The sequence below is a fragment of the Lepisosteus oculatus genome, chromosome 10, assembly GCF_040954835.1.
Source record: "Lepisosteus oculatus isolate fLepOcu1 chromosome 10, fLepOcu1.hap2, whole genome shotgun sequence".
NCBI classification, from domain to species: domain Eukaryota; kingdom Metazoa; phylum Chordata; class Actinopteri; order Semionotiformes; family Lepisosteidae; genus Lepisosteus; species Lepisosteus oculatus.
This window is the reverse complement of record NC_090705.1, coordinates 31491204-31510460: the sequence shown is the minus strand read 5'-3', so window position 1 is coordinate 31510460 and position 19257 is coordinate 31491204. Positions and strand designations below refer to the sequence as shown.

Sequence of the window (19257 nt, the reverse complement as noted above, 5' to 3'; positions counted from 1 at the left end):
CATCCATTTGCTATAAAACTAGTTCAAAACCCTGTTATTTCCATTTAGGCCTGTATTTAAATAAAACATTTTCCTGTTCACAGTACATGATAGTGGCTTTTTATTTTTTAGAAATTCTTCCTTATAACACATAGTTTTTTGCCTTACAATACTGGGTGCTATTGTGATTGATAAGTGGGCTAAAGTTTTAATTTAGCTGTTTTTTATTCTTGTTTTTGCTAAAAGTGTTTTTGTTTAAAATCTACCAAAATACAAGTTTTTCATGTCACGTCATTTGCCAAACCGATTTATACCACACGGTGTCGCGGGAAGCCGGAGCCTACCTGGCAAGCAACGAGCGCAAGGCAGGGTACACCCTGGACAGGACGCCAGTCCATCACAGGGCCAGTGCAACCCAATCATACATGGGGACAATCTGGAGGCGACGGTAAAGGCCGACGGAGGGAAATTTGACCCGGACACCGGGATAACTCCCTACTCTTATCAAGAAATGCCCGGGGATCTTTAATGACCACTGAGAGTCAGGACCTCATCCGAAAGACAGCACTCACTACTCGTGTCGTGTCCCCGACGCTATACCAGGGCTATACCAGGGCAATAGGACCCACACACACCGCAAGGTGGGCGCCCCCTACTGACCCCACTAACGCCACTTCTAGCAGCAAAAGTAGCTTCTCAGGAGGTCTCCCATCCGGGTACTGACCAGGCTAAACCCTGCTTACCTACAGTGGAGAGCTGCAGGGTGATATAGCTGATGGCAAAATGCATGTTTGTAATCATGAAATAAGCTTCTCCCTATTTTCTGACGTCTTTGTAGTTCTCTAATCACTAACAGTAAATATTTAACTCCGATGTGGTGAATAGATCCATTGGATTGGATTTTGATTTATTAAACTGACATTTTAATCTTATCTTTTTCATCTTGGGTGTCCCACTTTGTTCAGTTAAGAATAACTTGTAAGTGGAATGAGAATACTTTTATCTTCAGTTGTTGCTTTTATTAGTATCACAAGCTCCCATTAATTTCTTTCAGCTGAGAAATACATAAGACGCACAGGAAAAAAATAAAGAAGTACTCTACCATGTAAGGCATCTATACTTCATCTTAAAAGGCGTTTTTATCCCTTAACTATGAAAACACAGTAAACAGAATTTTGATATTTTTAACCAGCTTGGTGAGGTAAAAAGGACTAGACCCCTTGTTTTTGGAAGTAAATCCTTTTAATCAGTTACATGAAGAGGCAAAATAAGATTAAGCTATTGTCAACCAAAGCTGTAAGCGGTCCACATGTTCCTCTTTTGTTTATAGCCATTCTGGAACTCTTAATATATTCAGCATACTTGAATTTTAAAAGTTGTGGTATGATATATTTTTAAAATCAGTAACAATAACAATAATGATAACCAGCAGCCATGTCACCCTGCAACTCACATCTGGCAACCCACTGAAGCTGTGAGCCTGGTCAGTACCTGGATGGGAGACCTCCTGGGAAAAACTAACGTTGCTGCTGGAAGAGGTATTAGTGGGGCCAGCAGGGGGCGCTCACCCTGCAGTCTATGCCCCAGTATAATGACGGGTACAAAATACTCGACCTTCAGATGAGACATAAAACCAAGGTCCTGACTCTCTGTGATCATTAAAAATCCAGGGCGTTTCTCAAAAAGAGTAGGGGTGTAACCACGAAATCCTGGCCAAAGGCCCTTACCAATCATGGCCTTATAATAATCCCCATCTATGAATTGGCTTCATCACTCTGTTCTCCCCCTTGATAGCTGATGTGTGGTGAGTGTTCTGGCGCACTATGGCTGCCGTCACATCATCAAGTTGGGGGCTGCACATTGGTGGTGGTTAAGGAGAATCCCCATTACCTGTAAAAAGTGGAGTGTCTAGAAAAGTCCTATATAAGTGTAAGCAATTATAATAATAATAATAATAATAATAATAATAATAATAATAACCATTGCCAATGATTGCCATGTATAAAAACATGGAGATAAATAACCTTTGTGTGTTTCTTCCCTGCAGTGGTAGAGAATATGTGTCTGACCGTTCCTCTATTGGGAGTTTATCCAGTGCCAATGCAGCTAGAAGGATCCAGCAACAGCATATATCAGAAGAGCTAAGTCCTCACGAAATCCTGGAAAACACACTGTCACTACAGGCAGGTGAGCCAGGTGCCCAGTATGGAATTATCCAATCCACACAAATTCATAGAAAGGTCTAGTTTTGATTCACCATGCTGTCTTCACTATCTAAAAATGAATGTAAGGAAATAAACAGAAAGAATGTTGTTTGAAAAGTGTAAATGCAAGCTTGAAAATGTTGGACAATTTACACAGGCTTCCACTGCCTTCTAGTTTAGTTTCTGTGGCTGCCTTTGCATCTGAGTAAAGCTGTAAGAAATTAACTAGCTGTTCCATTTGCTGTATAATACTCGTGTACTGTCTGGTTAGATTTCCTACATCCCATGAACCACTCTCTTATTTTGCCAGTCATTAAATAAAAATGCTCCCACCTGATGCTTCACTCTCTTTTCCAGCCTGCTGTGCAGCACTGACAGAGCTCGTACTGGATGACACTAATGCACATCAAGTAGTTCAGGTAGGAATTCAATGCAACAAAACCATTACTACACTTTTATTATTAACTGTATATGGTGTGCTTTTAAGATTGTGCACCAGGTCTAGCAAGCAAGGTTTACTCCATTAAGATCAAGCCATTTTTTCCTTTTCAAGGAGAATTCCAATATCAAATTTATTTTGATGTGACCTGTGCTGGATTCATGTCCTGTCCAGATTGTATCGTACCTTGTATCCGTTCCTTGTTGGGATGGACTCCGATCCCCAGTGACTCTGTATTGAATAAAGCTGTTAGAAAATGGATGGATGTTTTCACTTAGGGGAATCACCTACTTGCCTCTTTTAAATACCTAAAGTGAGGAAACATTGCTCATTTCTAAAATATATTTAATATTAACAGAAATAGAATGTATATTTAAATGGATTCACATGTAACATATGCAGTCTTTTATTCAAATAAACTGCTGTGAAAATAAGTTACTGTAACGCAACGGGGGCTCAGGCGGGCGCCCTTGCCGCATCTGGTCGGCCCCATCCCGACTGGTGGCTCGAACCCGGGACTTCCGCGTCTCTCTGCAGCGACCTAGCCCCGTGAGCTAAAGAGAGATCTCTCCACAGCCCAGTAGCTGTGGTCCTGCTATCACAGGGAAGGGCGGTGACGTCACCCGCTCTGGTACGCCGGCTCTTACACACACTGCTTGTCGGCCGTAAGCGTTACACTCTCCCCCGCTTAAATCGCCGTCCCCGGCGAAGGGCTATCCCGCCCCGCTTCTGACACCAATGTAACGCAACGGGGGCTCAGGCGGGCGCCCTTGCCGCATCTGGTCGGCCCCATCCCGACTGGTGGCTCGAACCCGGGACTTCCGCGTCTCTCTGCAGCGACCTAGCCCCGTGAGCTAAAGAGAGATCTCTCCACAGCCCAGTAGCTGTGGTCCTGCTATCACAGGGAAGGGCGGTGACGTCACCCGCTCTGGTACGCCGGCTCTTACACACACTGCTTGTCGGCCGTAAGCGTTCCATTACAATAGGTCCACATTCTGCTGGAACATCCGTCATGACCCTTCACAGTTACGGAAAATAATCTCACAATAATCTTTGTAGAGTCTGATGGCTCTCCACAAGACATTCTTAGAATGAGCGAGTGAAAGAAAGCATAGAAAACCCAAATGCTTCTTGGAAATATTGTTACAAATCTAGCAAAAGCACATTAAATATTACAGTTTCTATGATATGCAACCTTTATTACAGACTTCCTGTTTATATGGTATCAATACACTAGCACCGATGAACTAATTTATAATATTTAGTCTTTATTCTCTGCTTTTCTAGGAAAATGGGGTCTACATAATTGGGAAACTAATTCTGCCACATAAAGAAAGAACAGGACCAAAAACAGAATTGCTTCAGGTATCTCAACCATAAGTCAGATCAATATTAATAATATTTCTGTTCTCCAGATAATATAAACACTAAATCTTCTTTAAGCTTCCAAGATTTAGTACTATAAAGGTCCATGACAAGGAAGATTAATATCTTGGTACATTTTACACGGAATACATATTTAATCCTTTTATAGTAATTAGACCTTGTCTTCAGTTCTTTGTCTACATCATGCACAGACTGTTGAGTAATACTGTATCTAACTTTTGCTAATGTAACTTATCAAAGGCATGTTTTAACAAGTAACTTTATTGTGTATGTAGTCATGTATAGAGTAAAATGGATGACAGGATTCTTTTCTTCTCTCACAGTGCTATGCCTTCAGGGCTTTGCGCTTTCTCTTTAGTATGGAACGAAATCGCCATCTCTTCAAAAGGTATCAAAGTATAACGTAATTGAGCCGATCTGTCGGTGTTTTGTATTAAGTAAAATACAGCAGCAGGAGTTCCTCAAGTTACAGAAATGCTTTGCAATTTTTAGACTCTTTTCTACAGAAATATTCGAGATGTTCATTGACATTGGACATTATGTTCGCGACATCACTGCCTATGAAAAACTGCTGGCAAAAATCTGTGCTCTTTCAGTAAGTGTCTGATTTAGTTAAAGTGGGGTTTGTTATGTGTTTCGTAACAATTAAATCAAGCATGTCTTTGTTTTTTGCAGTGGAGATTAAAATATGTATTGCACTACTTACATTATACAATGTTGTAGTGTCCTCTGATTAAGTGAGGTTTATCTGCATAGTTAATATTTTGCTTGAAACCTACTGGCTTAAAAAGCATGTCTGCGTTTTAAGTAAATAAAACACACTTTAGATTAGTAGTTTAGAATAATTATAGCATAAATATTGTAATTATAATTGAGATATTTTTCTTTGATAAAGAAATGTGTTTTACACAATGCAGTTTTTTATAGCTTAACCTATGTTTTTAATTTATTTTTCAAAAATTACAAATTTGCTTTACATTCCCCCTCTGCAGTCTGGATTTGAGGTTATTTTACTATTTTTAGGTTGAGGAGAATAATGAATCATATGCTGATTATTACTGCAGTTGTTGTTATTTATGTTCATAGGATGAAGAATTAAGTAACATCAAAGAAAGTATTGAAACTGTCAACCAGAATAAGGCTCCTTCAAAGATCATCAATGGCTATGCAATTCTTGATCATCTTGGAAGTGGAGCATTTGGCAGTGTTTATAAGGTGGGTGTGTCACTCTGTCCTTGGCTGAGATGCGGTGTCACAAGAAAACACTTGTATCTGTGTCTTGAAGAGTCGACTAGAGTTCTGTTAATTTTGATAGGTTATGTCGAATTCAGTTACTGCACAGCCAGAGGTTGCTAATAAAACTCTAAGAGAGATTTCTGAATGTGGTTTCAAAGTTTTATTTCTTTGAAGCTTGTTGTCATGACATTTTCAAGTAGCAAATATGAAGTAATCAAGCTCTTTGCTGGGCTGCACCCAAATTACTGTAGTTACATTGCACGAAATTATCTCAGTGAACCCACAATTAATTAAGTGGCCTCTGTCTGTATGCAATAATAGTTGTTCTCATAATTTCCTATAATCTGGCAAGGTGGTGACCACATCTTTGGGGATGCTTCTCCCCAGCTGGGCCTACGAAGCGTGTTAGGATTCAAGGAAAAATGGATGGAGCAAGGTTCAGACAATTACAATTTTGTTTGTTTCACTCTGCTAAGGACTAAGCAACTAAGGAAAACTGGAGCTATTGAGAATATGTGGAAAGACTTGAAAAGTGTTGTCTATTTATGATCCCCAAGAAACTCGTGAGAGCTCGAGAAAACACAGGCACGACTTGGTACAAAGTTTGTAGAGACTTACCCAGAAAAACTTGTGGCTTTAGTTGCTGCCAAAACTGCTTCTGCCAGATATTAAGTTCATGGGTTTGAATTTTTTTACAACCAATGCATTTGTTTTCTCTTTAGTTTTTACTGACATTTTTCTTACCCATAGAAGACTTTAGTTTGAGCGTTCATGTTCAGAATTAAATATCATAAAGTAATTTCACAACACACATATTTGTACATACTTGCATATACAGTATAAATGCAATAGAAAAAAATACAGTATGTAGAGTGAATATTTTTAAAATGGCACATGCCATTTCATTACACATGCTGACTTTATAGCTTGTGTTATCTGGCAATCATTGATGTTTCTAAATGTGTACAGTATGTGCGTTGCTTGAGCACTAAAACCTTCTAATAAAGTTAGAACTGGATTTATATATCCCAAGATGATCACTAATTACAGACTTCAGTGTCCAATTTGTCTGGACAGATTCTGTGAGAACATGTACTGTACTGTAAATGTATGCAAATGAAAAGGAATTGATGCATTTATGTAAGTACAGACGTCTTGATAATCCGTTGATTGAGACATGGCCACTTATTAGATCACATATTGCTGAAAAAGCACACAGTTTATTGAATCTCTGGTATTGCAATTTTAGGCCGTTTTTAGCCTTTCCATTTCTCCAGTCAGTCACACCACACCCAAAGTACTATTGCTGGCTCTCAGTAAACCTCAGATCTCTAGTATTGGTGCATACAGAAATTTAACATTTCACCTTTCTAAAGACACAGTTGTCTGCAAAAAATGACCTTTATTTCTCAATCTTTTTTTGCTCCAAGAATGAACTTTTCAGCTGTTATAAAAGCAAAAGTGGCTGTTGATATTGTGGTACTTTTTTATTGGCTACTTAATACACTTTATAAGATTTCACTGTCTTTAAGTTGTGACATAACATATCACATTACTAGTATTATTAATATTGTGATGCCTCCTGGGGCGGCTTACAACAGGAGTACAGGTTGTAGGCGAGACCCCCGTCAAAATCACATCTTGGCAAGGTAGCAGTACAGCTGATCTTCAGCCTGTAGCCTCATAAGGTAGATGAGTGGCTGGAGCCTCCAGCCCTGTACTGTACTGGTGTGCCAGTAGCCTATGCTGTGATAGGGTGACTAGCACAATGGCCAAGGTATTAGCAGAGACCATGGCAGTATCTTCAACCTGAGGTGTGTAGGTAACTTCATCCCTGTAACTGTGACAATGAGCCAGCAGCCTACACTGTGAGAAAGTTGCTGGTACTTGTCAGAGGCCTGTGCTATGATAATGTGGCTGGTGTTGTGGCACCACAGCTGGTTTTCAGCCTGAAGTATAGTTAGTATTGTAGCTGGTATAGCTGAAACTTCAGTCTGGAGATTTCATAGTTTATGAGCCTGTGCCAGGCGTAAGCTGATATAGAGGACCTGTGTTGCTCGTGCTCTGACTTCTTCTAGTGGATGAATATGACACCGATGGTGTAATGCTGAAGTTTAAAGTGCAAATCTTACATTTTAGGCACTGGCATAACTGTGAATGTGAAATTCTCAGGTGGTGAAAACAGATCCATTGAATAAATTAATGCCTCAGTGGTTGTACTTCTAGCTGTTCTTTGTGCATTTAACAGACACTTCTAACAATAAATGCCTTCAGGGAACTGGTAGATTTGTTATTCTGCTTTGAAGCAGGTTTATCATTTAATGTCTAAACTGCTAATTCTAGATGGGGAAGACACACTGAAATTCAGATTTGAAAAATGCAAATTAAGTTTACCTGTACCCTATGTATACTCAACAATAGATACCTAAGTTCATAAGAGCATGCATTTGAAGAATATGACAGTGCAGTCCAAAAATTTGGATTATAACAGTTTATTTCTTATTCTTAGTAGAATTGCTTATTCCTTTTTGAAGACAAGCCTGTAGTGTTTAAGTATCTAAAGAGGATATTTCAGACATTCACATAGATTATTTGCAAATTATAAACTGAACAAGCAAAACAGCCCCCCGACCAGCCTTCCAGGAAATGGTGTGTTATTTGTATTGTGTTCATACATAGATACATACAGTATAGTACAAGCATGTAGACTGTCCAGCTGTTGGAACAATCCAGAATTTTGTCATTGTGACAGGTGAGGAAACAGAGCGGGCAGAATCTGTTTGCACTGAAGGAAGTTAATCTTCACAATCCTGCCTTTGGCAAAGACAAGAAGGACCGGGACAGCAGTGTGGAGAACATTGTATCAGAGCTAACCATCATAAAGGAACAGGTACGTTTCAAATAATTACATTCATGTCTGAAAGTAACATAAACAAAACAGTTTTTAAGACAAAACAGTTAAATATCTATAGGATAGATCAACATAAATACTTTTGGCAAATGTAGCCTTGCTGCATACCAGTCAGGGCTAAGGCTATAAGAGTCTAAAACAATCAGCCTAGCCCTGTTGTTAAATGAGATCCTTAGTTTGATTAGCTTCTATCAACTCAATGACCCAGATTGGTTAAATGGCCTCCTGTCATTTGCAGACTTTCTTATGTTCTTATGATCCATCCATTCAAATCTGGATGAAGCACAGGATATCTCTCCCAAGAGCATGGCACAGCATTCTCAGGGAATCTTGTACAGCACCGTTATTGAGAAGTACAGATAGTCTGTCAAAACAACACAGAGTTAACATCTCTCTCTGTAGTCATTTATAAACATTATAAAGTGTCATTGTGCTACCACATTTGCAAAGTATATTAGTATATTAGCAGTATAGTAGACTATATAGTATAGTAGTATAGCAGAGTATATTAGTAGTTCAGTACCTAAAAACAATAACCTTAAGATCTGTTGGGTGATAAATCCTAATATTTACCAAAGATTTAGAAATGAGCTTCTATGGTATGTTATAACTTTCTATTTGGTGATGTTTTTGAAAATGTAATCTTTCTGCTTTTCTTTCTAGATGAACCATGTTAACATTGTAAGGTATTGCAAGACCTTCTTAGAAAGTAAGTTTATAATGTATCCAAACATGGATATACATTTTGTGGTCAGTAAAATCAAAGGCATTACAGTGAGGTTCTGACCCCCCAGCCTTTTTCTCATTCATAGATGACAGGCTGTATATCGTAATGGAACTAATAGAAGGAACTCCCCTTGGGGAGCACTTTAATTCTCTCAAGGAAAAACAAAAGCAATTTACAGAAGAGCGGATATGGAACATCTTTATTCAGGTAAAGGCCTGTATCTCCAGATTACTGTACTGATTACTGGCAGATTACTGGCATTTCGACCATATGGACTTCCCTTTCATTGAATTAGTTTCTTGCCAAATTCCTGTGTTTTGTGAGATTTTCAGTCAGGGTTTCTGGTCTAGTTATTTGACAGGCTCACAAATTGAATCAAGTAAAGACAGTTTTTAAAACGACTTAGAAGAAATAAGTTAAGTATCCAAGTTGTAAAAGCTACAGTTTATAGAGCACTAATTTGGTTTCTTTCTACACATCCATACTAGAATATTTAGGCGCATACTATAAATAACATTTCAAAGTGGAAACAATAAGGAGCCCGACACAACACGTTTCTAAATAATTGAGTATTTTACTGTGATGTCATTTAATACTCTTGCCTTAATTTCGCAATCCCTTCTCTGTTTTCAGATATGCTTAGCACTTCGTTACTTGCATAAAGAGAAAAGGATTGTACACAGAGACCTTACACCGAACAATATAATGCTGGGAGAAAAGGATAGAGTAACTATAAGTAAGTGTCGGATTTCATTATACAGAATTTTTTTCCCTGTTTAGCTCACATTCATTTGTTGTTTAATTCTAGTTGTGTGGTTGCAATTTTATTTTAGTTGTTTTGGGGTTTTAGTTGATATTATCTTGGCTCTGGTGTCAGGCACTATGCAGCCAATATCGGTGACACTGTAAACAAAAAACACAACACTTTACGCTAGTGGATACATTTTGAATAACTGAATTGCATTTTACTGAGGAAACAACTGCCACCTGCAAGAGTACAGTAGGAAGCAAACTGATTACCATCAATTGATACACTAGGTGGCATTGTTGTCTAAAGAGTAGAGATAGAGAGATATATTAAACACAACCTTTCCACTAAGGAGATCAGAGTCCAGTATCTCTTGATTCTTGTTTCAATCTAAGTAGTCAAATAAATAATTAACCTGACTATTTTTTTAGTGGATAGTTAGACATGTGTGGCATGGTGGCAAAGTGGTTAGTAGTACTGCCTGGCAGTACTGGGGTTCTTGAGTTCAATTCCTGGGTGCTGTCTGTGTGGAGTTTGTATGTTCTCTCTGTGCTCATGTGAATGTTCTCCAGCACCTCTGGTTTTCTCCCTCCAAAGTCCAAAAAATAATGATAGGTAAATTGGATTCTGTGAAAATTAGCCCTGGTGTGAGTTTGTGTTATGTCTGTTTGTGCCCAGTGATGGACTGGCATCCCATCCAGGGTGTATCCTGCCTTGCGCTCATACTGCCCCATGACACTGTTTAGGTAAAATGGGTAGAAAATGGATGGATATGTACATGTACTGTATATATACTCATAAGCCATTTTCCATTATATCTGATTGTTGGCAGCCTATTTGAATGTACTTATCATTCATTATTATACTCTGAAGTGTGTTCGAGTGCTGTTCACGACACAAAAAGCTTTACATTTCAGGCAGACCATAGTTAAAGGTATTCCAATTATGCAGCTCATGAAATAATTCAACCAACTATGGAAATGGAAGCTCAAGTGGAACATATATCTGAAGATGCTAGGCCATCCAAGAATTAGACTCCTGCTTTTAATGGCCATAAAAGTTAATAGAAAATAGTCTAGTAACTTAATAAATTGATGTATATTTTATCATAGCTTTTATTATCAACAATGTAAAAAATATTTTATTCCTGAGCTTAATCAGAGATATATACAGATAGTATTATTTAGCTGAAATGGAAGCTTGATCAAAACTGTGATGTGAATTTCATTGACATAAACAATTTTCTTTTTTAGCTGACTTTGGTCTTGCAAAGCAAAAACAAGAAAACAGCAAGCTTACCTCGGTAGTTGGAACTATTTTGTATTCCTGGTGAGTATCATGACAAATTATAAGGTACAAAAATGTATAACTAGGTTGAGGTGAGATCAGGGGCATTTACACCTGGAGAGATGTGATTGCTTAGCAGTACACATTATACAGTACACCGCTACATTACATAACGTATTGTTACTGTGTTTGCAGTCTTTGTGTATATACTTGCCTTACAAAACTGTAATTATACTCTGAAGTGTGTCCAAATGCTGTTCACAACAGAAAAGCTGTCTAATCTCTGCCATTAACAAAACAATAATACTGTACTATTAGAACACATGTGGTTCTCTGTAATACTGCTAATTACGAAACAAGATGTCATGATGTTAACTTTCTGCTCTGCCACTACGGACAGCTGGTGATTCCAGCTTCTACAAAGCACTTTAGGAACTGTAGGAAATACAAAGGAATTAATTTAGTTCTCTTTCAGAACTAAATTTTTTAAAAAAAGTTGTTTTAATGAATTCTCTTACACAGAAATTTTCTATTTCTTTGTTAAACAAATAATCAGCCTTTATTTTTACACAGAACATGCAATAAAGAAGCATGAGTAACTGATAAAAATATATAGTTTTGGTTTATACATAATTTCCTGTTTCATTTGTTAATCACACTGTGGTTGTGAAACAGCTTGTTTGCATTTAATTAATACTGTACGTGCAAAGGCTCACTTGGTCCCTTTTTATTAGTCTAATTTGCATTATTTACCAGAATTTCTTTTAAGTCATGTACCTACTGCACATACTGTCAGTTGGGATCTGCCCTAAAATTTGCATTTGACTTGTGCTGTGGCTAGAAACGCAACAATGCATTTTAATGCACAACATGGGTCTCAGACCTTTTAGGAAGATCTCCCAGCTCTTGATTAATCATTTAGAGTTCTCATATTTCCCTGGTTAACCTAACTAACTGAATAATCAAGGTATGTAGTCCTCTCATAATTGATCTTAATCTGAAATACATTATGTATGTCATAAATGCACTGGACTCTGGACTTATTCTTATTCTTATGTGTAATAGTTAAATGCAAAAAGTATTCAATTAAACATTGTAGGACGTATCTTCAACAGATTTGTGTCAGTTATATAATATATTCATAGTTGTTCATATTAGTTTTAAAATATGTTTTTCACTTTTTGCTTTTGCCTGAGAAATTCCATTTTCTGAATAAATTCAATTTATTCTGGAATAAATATGTTTAACAACAACAATAAGAGTACGGCAATATTGTATAGGGGTCTAAGCTGCATACTTACTGTATGGAGTCACATAAAATATACACTATACTGTAAACAGGCGCCGTCCTTCGGATGAGACATAAAACCGAAGTCCTGACTCTCTGTGGTCATTAAAAATCCCAGGGCGTTTCTTGAAAAGAGTAGGGGTGTAACCCTGGTGTCCTGGCCAAATTTCCCATTGGCCCTTACCAATCATGGCCTCCTAATAATCCCCATCTATAAATTGGTTTCATCACTCTGTTCTCCTCCCCACTAATAGCTGATGTGGGGTGAGCACTCTGGCGCACAATGGCTGCCATCTCATCATCCAGGTGGATGCTACACATTGGTGGTGGTACTTTGAGTGGAGTGTCCAGAAAAGCACTATATAAGTTTAAGCAAATATTATTATTATATTTATTTCTCTTGGTATTGATTTCTTTGAGAATGCCATAGTAACCCCTGCTAAGCTGGAGCATAGTAACAACCTCTATTCAAGTTCCCAAGAGGATAGTTCCCACCTGACTATCTGGTTCTGTCTCAGGGCCAAGCAAGGTCTGATGTGGAATTAATGTTTCAGTCTGTTGATGTGTTGATAATACAAGCACAGAAGTATCTGGAAAAAAAGACAGAAAGGCAAAAACAAAGGCTAAACATAATGATCTTGAATTCGAGTTCTAGTTTTCTCTATTGTGGTTCAAATTCTGTGCAAAATGCACAGTTTTTTTAAGGAAACTGTGAACACACTGAAAGGAGAAGTTACAAGTGTCAGTTTCATTGTCAGTTTCTTGATTCCTTGATTGTTGTTTAGTACAGATTTAGACTAAACTAGAAATTGATATGTGTGGGAACTTGGCACTTTTTTTCTGCTTTTATCTTTATTGAATTTAAAAACAGATCACCACCAGTGATTAGAATGGGGCTTTAGCTTTCTCTTAGGCAGATTTCATGGGGAAGTGATATGGTTTTCTCCTCTACTATCATGTTACTCAGCCATCCCTTTTATACTTGTGAGCTGGGTAGTTTGTCACCATTATTGCCTACTGTTGCCTTAACAATACATTTTTTCTTGGATTTGGAACCTCTGTTCCTATCTAGACCGATTGGTAGAAACCTTCTGCAGGGAGCTACAGCTCTGCGGCTTTAGCATGTTTGAGAGAAGAGCAGACTCTCCCTTCTCTATTTAGAGAGCAGTCTGCTGAGAGGGACAAGAATACAACAGTGGAGCTCGTCTCCAAGGAAGGTCAAACTAGCCCAAGTGGCGCGTCCATCGAGAGGTAGTAAACATGATTTCCAGAACATCTGTGGCCATCTTGTTTGCCACGAGCCTGCTGATGTAACGAGAGCCAGTTCTAACTCCCGTGAAGTGCGTAGTTAAAGACCCTATGCAGACGGTATAATCCGGAAATGACTGGAGAAGGACAACTGAGGAAGGTACAGCAGGATTAGAACAGGTTGACAGACAGGGGGCGGTGACTGTAGTGATCCGGTGCACGGGGGGGAAATGCCGAAGCAACGAAGTCCAGGGAAGTCCAAAACGGGAAGTTGGGTGCAGTCCGTAGTCCAAAGGCCGGGAGATCTATCCAAGACAAAATAGTTAAAAACTGGATCCGGGTCAGAACCGGAACAGGAACTTAAAGCATAACGGGACCAGGCGCTCTGAGCCCCGGACCCAGATGGTCAAGACGCCAGGGAATAAGTCCTGCCCTCGGGCTACCCGCATCCATCTTCCAATACTGAGCCAGGAACTGCAGAGATGCTTGGCTTTTAACCAAAATCCAAACGAGATGCACCAGGAAATAATAAAACTAATCATAACAGAAAGGGGTAGGAGCGCCCTCTAGAGGAGGGATGTGGAATGTAACATTCTGACCCACTGCCTGCTTTACCTGCATGAGGAGAACCCCCTAGGACTTGATGGCCTGGTCTTCAGATGGCCTCCAGTCAACACTATATCTTCTCTATACTAGTGCACCTCCTACAATGCCTGCTTAGAATCAAGGACAAGCAGGCCACTAGTCACAGTGGTCGGTGGTTTCTTCACCTGATTCACTTCACTGCAATGTCAATCTGGCTTTTGAGTAGCACTGCTTGACTCTCCTTTGCCTCCCTCACATTGCGGTGCACAGGGAGCATTAACATACAGATTTGTGCCCACTAAAAAACTTTGAGATACGAGTTATTTAGCCTTGTGTCAATGAGGAATAGCAGCTGTTCAAATAAGTAAAACATTGTACTGTATATGTGTCTTGTGTTTACATCCTGCTCGAGACTAATTGAGCCCCAAAGATTAATATACTGTACCATATTCATGTTTTAGACCTTGGAATATTAAATGGCTACTGTGTATACGGTGGTATTGGTATTTAGACCAATTGGCACAGCAGCCAAGCTGTGGCAAGAAACTGTGTTTTGTGTTTTATTGTTTCATTCAGCTTCCCAAAGCAGTTTATTGTAAATATTTCCAGATGGAAAAATGTGATAATGAAAAATTCAAACATATACAAATTATAAATAGCAGTAATAACCCTTTATCCATCAAAATGATTTGTATTTTTCAGTATAAAGGAAGGACTTTGACCATATTATAGCAATAAAAAGAAATTAGTTCTAAACAATATTTCCTAAAAATAGGTATTTTTCTCTTCCAAAACATGTAGAGAAATGTATTGAATAAGAGACTCCATCATTATTACAGTTCTTGTTAATGGTCTTGTTTGGGTTCCCTGCCACACTGAAATGACTTCCATTAGAACAATATTGTTAGATGGCTGTTATGCATGCAAAATAATGCAAATGAATAATTTTTAAAGGTCTGATACAATAGGGCATTTCTATAACTGAGGACATGGTTTTTGTGACTTCCTGTGTCACTTTTGTGCAAAAATGTTTAGTGTTCCTCTTCTACGTTATAAGATACAGAATCTGTTTAAACTGTAATTTCAGTAAGAGAAGTGACCAAAGGAAAATATGTTTCTTGTTTGAAATAATGTTGAAATTGTTCGAATTTGATTCTTATTGATGACATATTTGTATAAAATGTAATGTGGATTGTGACTTTAAACACAGTGTCATGAACAGCAGTATAGATTCTTACCCACAGTGATGGAACTGTTGTTAAATAGAATTCTGTAAGTTGAGAATCTGTTTGCTCTTCTCTGATTGCAGAGCAGCAAGATCTTTTTTGTAACATGGTGCCCAAAAATGCTCAAGGTATTCTAAATGAGGTCGTACTAGTACATTGTATAATTTTAAGAACGTGCTTTTATTTCAATTGTACACATCTTCAACAGGCCCGTTCAGAGAGCCTTTATTGGCCTCTAATACTTGTATATAGTCACACTTGAGGTGAATTAGGCAGTAGATAATTGGTTAGGGTAGAGTTTACACATTCTTACATGGGTGTTATTGAGCAAGTCTTGTATGTATCTAGAGGAGAACTACTACAGTAAAGACTCATTATGCTGCCTTCTTTGTGGCATTGTGAGTTTTGATGTGCTCAGATATGTTTCTCATTAGTCACTTATTTAAAGTGAGGCCGGTCACAACATCTACCTATATGTTTGCCTTCCCTATTGTAGCTCTATTGCATACTATCTGGATGAAAATTATGCATCAACATAAATACTTTCCTTTTTTCATAATTAGCCCATTCAAGCTCAGTGTTTCCTCTATTGAATATATAGTTTATATTTATCTTTCTGGTACCTAGTATTTTGCACTTGTCTACATTAAATGCCATCTGCCTGGTGTTTGCCCAGACTTTAATTTGATCTAAATCATCTTTAATTTCATTTGCTGCCTCTGCAGTGCTTATTATTCCTCCTGTGCTGATATTGTCTGTAAACATAAGCATTTTGTTAACTACACCAAATCTAGATCATAGGAGAAAGAGCAATTGTTCTAGTAATGGTCCCCGTGATGCTTCACTAATTGCATCACCCAATATGAGCACCTCCATTTTCTCAATTTTCTATTGATTAGTCGTTTCCACATGTTTATGTCCACTGACATTTCCCCAAATAACCAATGTAATGTAACGCATACGGCCACCATTGCAGGTTGTACGAGCCGGCTTACCAGCGCAGTGACGTCACCGCCCTTGCCTGTAAATAGCAGGGACCGCAGCCGCAGGGGCTGCAGGGAGATTTCCCTTTAGCTTAACTGGCTGGGTCCCTGTTGAGTGACGCCAAAGGCCCGGGTTTGAGTCCCCGGCAGTGGGGGGGTGGACCTGAGGCGGCAGCGGTGAGGGCGCCCACATGAACCCCGAAGCGTTACAGTAATATAGTCTCTATTTTACACTGTGGGCCAAAACTATGATAATATTATACCAATGCCTCTCAATGTTGGAGCTCTCTCATCAGCAATATTATTAATGGACTTGCCTGATACTTGCATACAAAGCAATGTACATTTGTGCCAATTTGTACTAAACAAATTTGAGTGAAGTGCTTTTCTCAAAGGTATGACAACAGTGCCCCATCTGGGATACAAACCCACACCCTTCCACTTTAAAGTCTATAGTGTTAACCACTGACCCACACTGCTACCTCACTTTTACAGTATATGATTATTAAGCCACGTGGCAAGCAGTGTTCCACTCTTGACCTCAGTAAAGTAATAGACTCGCTTACTATACGAAATATTGACCCCTGCCAGACTAGAGAAGATCAGCCTTGTACAGCAAAATAATTGCTATGGTATGTTTTTGTCTAGAGTAATCCATACTGACCTTGTCTGGGTTTAATTTCATAATCTGAGAAGACCTCTACAGCCCTAGGGTTAAGCCTTTATTAGTTTCATTATGTCTCATCAAACATGTATCTCTGATTTAGCTTTCTAACTTCATAGGAACGTGTTAATTTCTGTAAGCTTTGCTTTGGTAAGCATTTGGGCTAGTTTTTTTTATATCACATTGAGGTGACTACTGTATCTGAACCTGTCAACTACTTATTGTACTTTTTTTTGTTTTGCTGACAAATGTCTACTTAAATTAATTCACTAAACTTTGAAAAGTAGGCCCGTTGCACACTTGACATTGTCTCTCATGAGCGGATCAAAGACCCCAATTATCTCAAATCTTGTACCGTCTAAAGTAGTGCATAGCTCTCCAGTGCTAATGGAGGTCACGGAAAGCAGTTATGTATATGTTAATTCAAACCATTTGTACAAGTATGTGTCATCTAAAGTCATATTCAAAAGTGACTTACAGTACATAAAACATACACACAGGCTTCCTCTATGAGGTAAGCACTGTTTCAAGTTAACCTGAGGGCTGGTGTCTTTCTGTGCTAAGAATTATCCAGGTGATAATTCTAGACATGACAATTCTCCAGCCTCCCCATTAGGAAAAAAAGGAAATTTTCCTATAATTAAATGATATATTCTAATTGCAGCATTACTTTTTCTTCTTTGCTAGCAGACTGGAGTTAAAGTCCATGTTGTGTTCTTTGGGGAGTGGGACTCGATAGCACAGAAAAACAAGGAACAAAAACAAAAAAGCTAGTGTCATGGCCTAAGGCAACATACAGCAAACTTGTGTGTTGTACACACACAAGACATTCAGAATTTAATTCCGTGTAATATTTTAAGTATTTTTTTTTAAATACATTTTTCCTGGAGTTTTAAAAAAGCTATAAAATAAATTAAAGGAAACAGCTAATTTTATTCACATTTCCTGATACAGAATGAAAATGCGACAGTTTTACATCAGTAACTCATATTCTACAGTTGTACTGTTCCTGAGAAGAACTGACCTAAAACTCTCAATGACTTGAGGCCAATAGCTCTGACACTGTTAGTGATGAGGACTCTTGAAAAATACACATATTGTCAAATATTGTGGCTGCAACAGATCTTGACCCCTCCAGTTTGCCTACCATTTTGCTGACAATGCAGGATTCTATTAGATGTGCTTTATAAACATTTCGAGTGGAAAGAATTCTTCAGCCAGATTTCTCTTTACTGATTTTTCACCAGTCTTTAATGCAATGCAGTCAAACATTTTGGTTTAAAAACGTATTACACGTTTGAAATTAGGCCATCAACTTATCACGTGTATCATCATTTTTATGTTGGATGAACTTATTAATGTACAGTAATAATTATTAATGGTTTGGCATATGACCCTGTTTGTATTCCTACTGGTTCACCACAAGGCTGTGTTCTTTCTTCCCTCCTTTTCATCTTGTATTCTGATGACTGTTGGAGCAAATGTGAAAATATTACAACAACTTTGCTGTCACGAGAGCCAGTTTTGACTCCCATGGAGTGCGTCATTAAAGACTCTATGCGGACGGTATAATCCGGAAAAGACGACGGAGGAAGGTACCAAGGGGTTAGGATGGGTAGACAGACAGGGGGTGGTGACTGTAGTGATCAAGTGCTCGGGGAAAATGCGGAAGTCCAAGACAAACTGTTAAAAACGGGAACCGGCACAGGAACAGGAACTAAAAACATAACGGGACCAGGTGCTCTGCATCCCGGACCCAGGCGGTCAGGATGCCGGGGAAAAGTCCTGCCTTCGGACGACCTGAAAAATAGGCAAGCCTAATAGCCTTCATCTTCCAATACTGAGCCAGGAACTGCAGAGACGCTAGGCTTTTAACCAAAAACCAAACGAGATGCACCAGGAAATAATAGACACTAATCATAACAGAAAGGGGTAGTAGCGCCCTCTAGAGGAGAGATGTGGAACGTAACATGCTGATAACGGTGATAGTCGGTCTTCTCTCAGAGCCGACAGAGAGAAAAACACAAATACCCATTCTGGACAGATGTGTCAACTGGTGTGGTATTTATTACTTTGAGATGAATATGTCACAAAGAAATGATTGTTGATTAAAAAAAAAACAAAGCAATATCATTCCCATAACAATCCATGTTGAGTCTGTTCGTGTAGTTCAGTGTTACAAATGCTTACCACTTGGCTTGACAATAAACTTAAGTTCACTAAGAAAACTGATGTTACTGGGCAGAAATCCCAGCAGTATTTATATGGCTTGAGAAAATGTAGTTCCTCTGGAGTCCAAAAGGGCATTCAACATTTTATAGCTGTTTTATCAAAAAGATTTGACCT

The 19257-nt window shown here is 38.6% G+C and overlaps 1 protein-coding gene across 11 annotated transcripts in view; it reads left to right on the top strand.

Annotated features, from left to right (window-relative positions):
• nek10 (NIMA-related kinase 10) overlaps positions 1-19257 on the top strand; it is a 65985-nt gene that overhangs the window by 9994 nt on the left and 36734 nt on the right. For all 11 annotated transcript variants that reach the window (XR_001479571.2, XM_015357446.2, XM_015357442.2 and 8 more), the window contains exons 13-23: positions 2027-2166; positions 2541-2602; positions 3910-3987; positions 4332-4396; positions 4501-4603; positions 5095-5223; positions 7997-8134; positions 8819-8864; positions 8968-9089; positions 9516-9618; positions 10884-10959. Coding sequence is in view for 10 of the 11 variants with exons in the window: in XM_015357446.2 (XP_015212932.1) it covers positions 2027-2166; positions 2541-2602; positions 3910-3987; positions 4332-4396; positions 4501-4603; positions 5095-5223; positions 7997-8134; positions 8819-8864; positions 8968-9089; positions 9516-9618; positions 10884-10959 (1062 nt within the window). In the remaining variant the exon portion in view is untranslated. The remainder of the gene's footprint in view (positions 1-2026; positions 2167-2540; positions 2603-3909; positions 3988-4331; positions 4397-4500; positions 4604-5094; positions 5224-7996; positions 8135-8818; positions 8865-8967; positions 9090-9515; positions 9619-10883; positions 10960-19257) is intronic.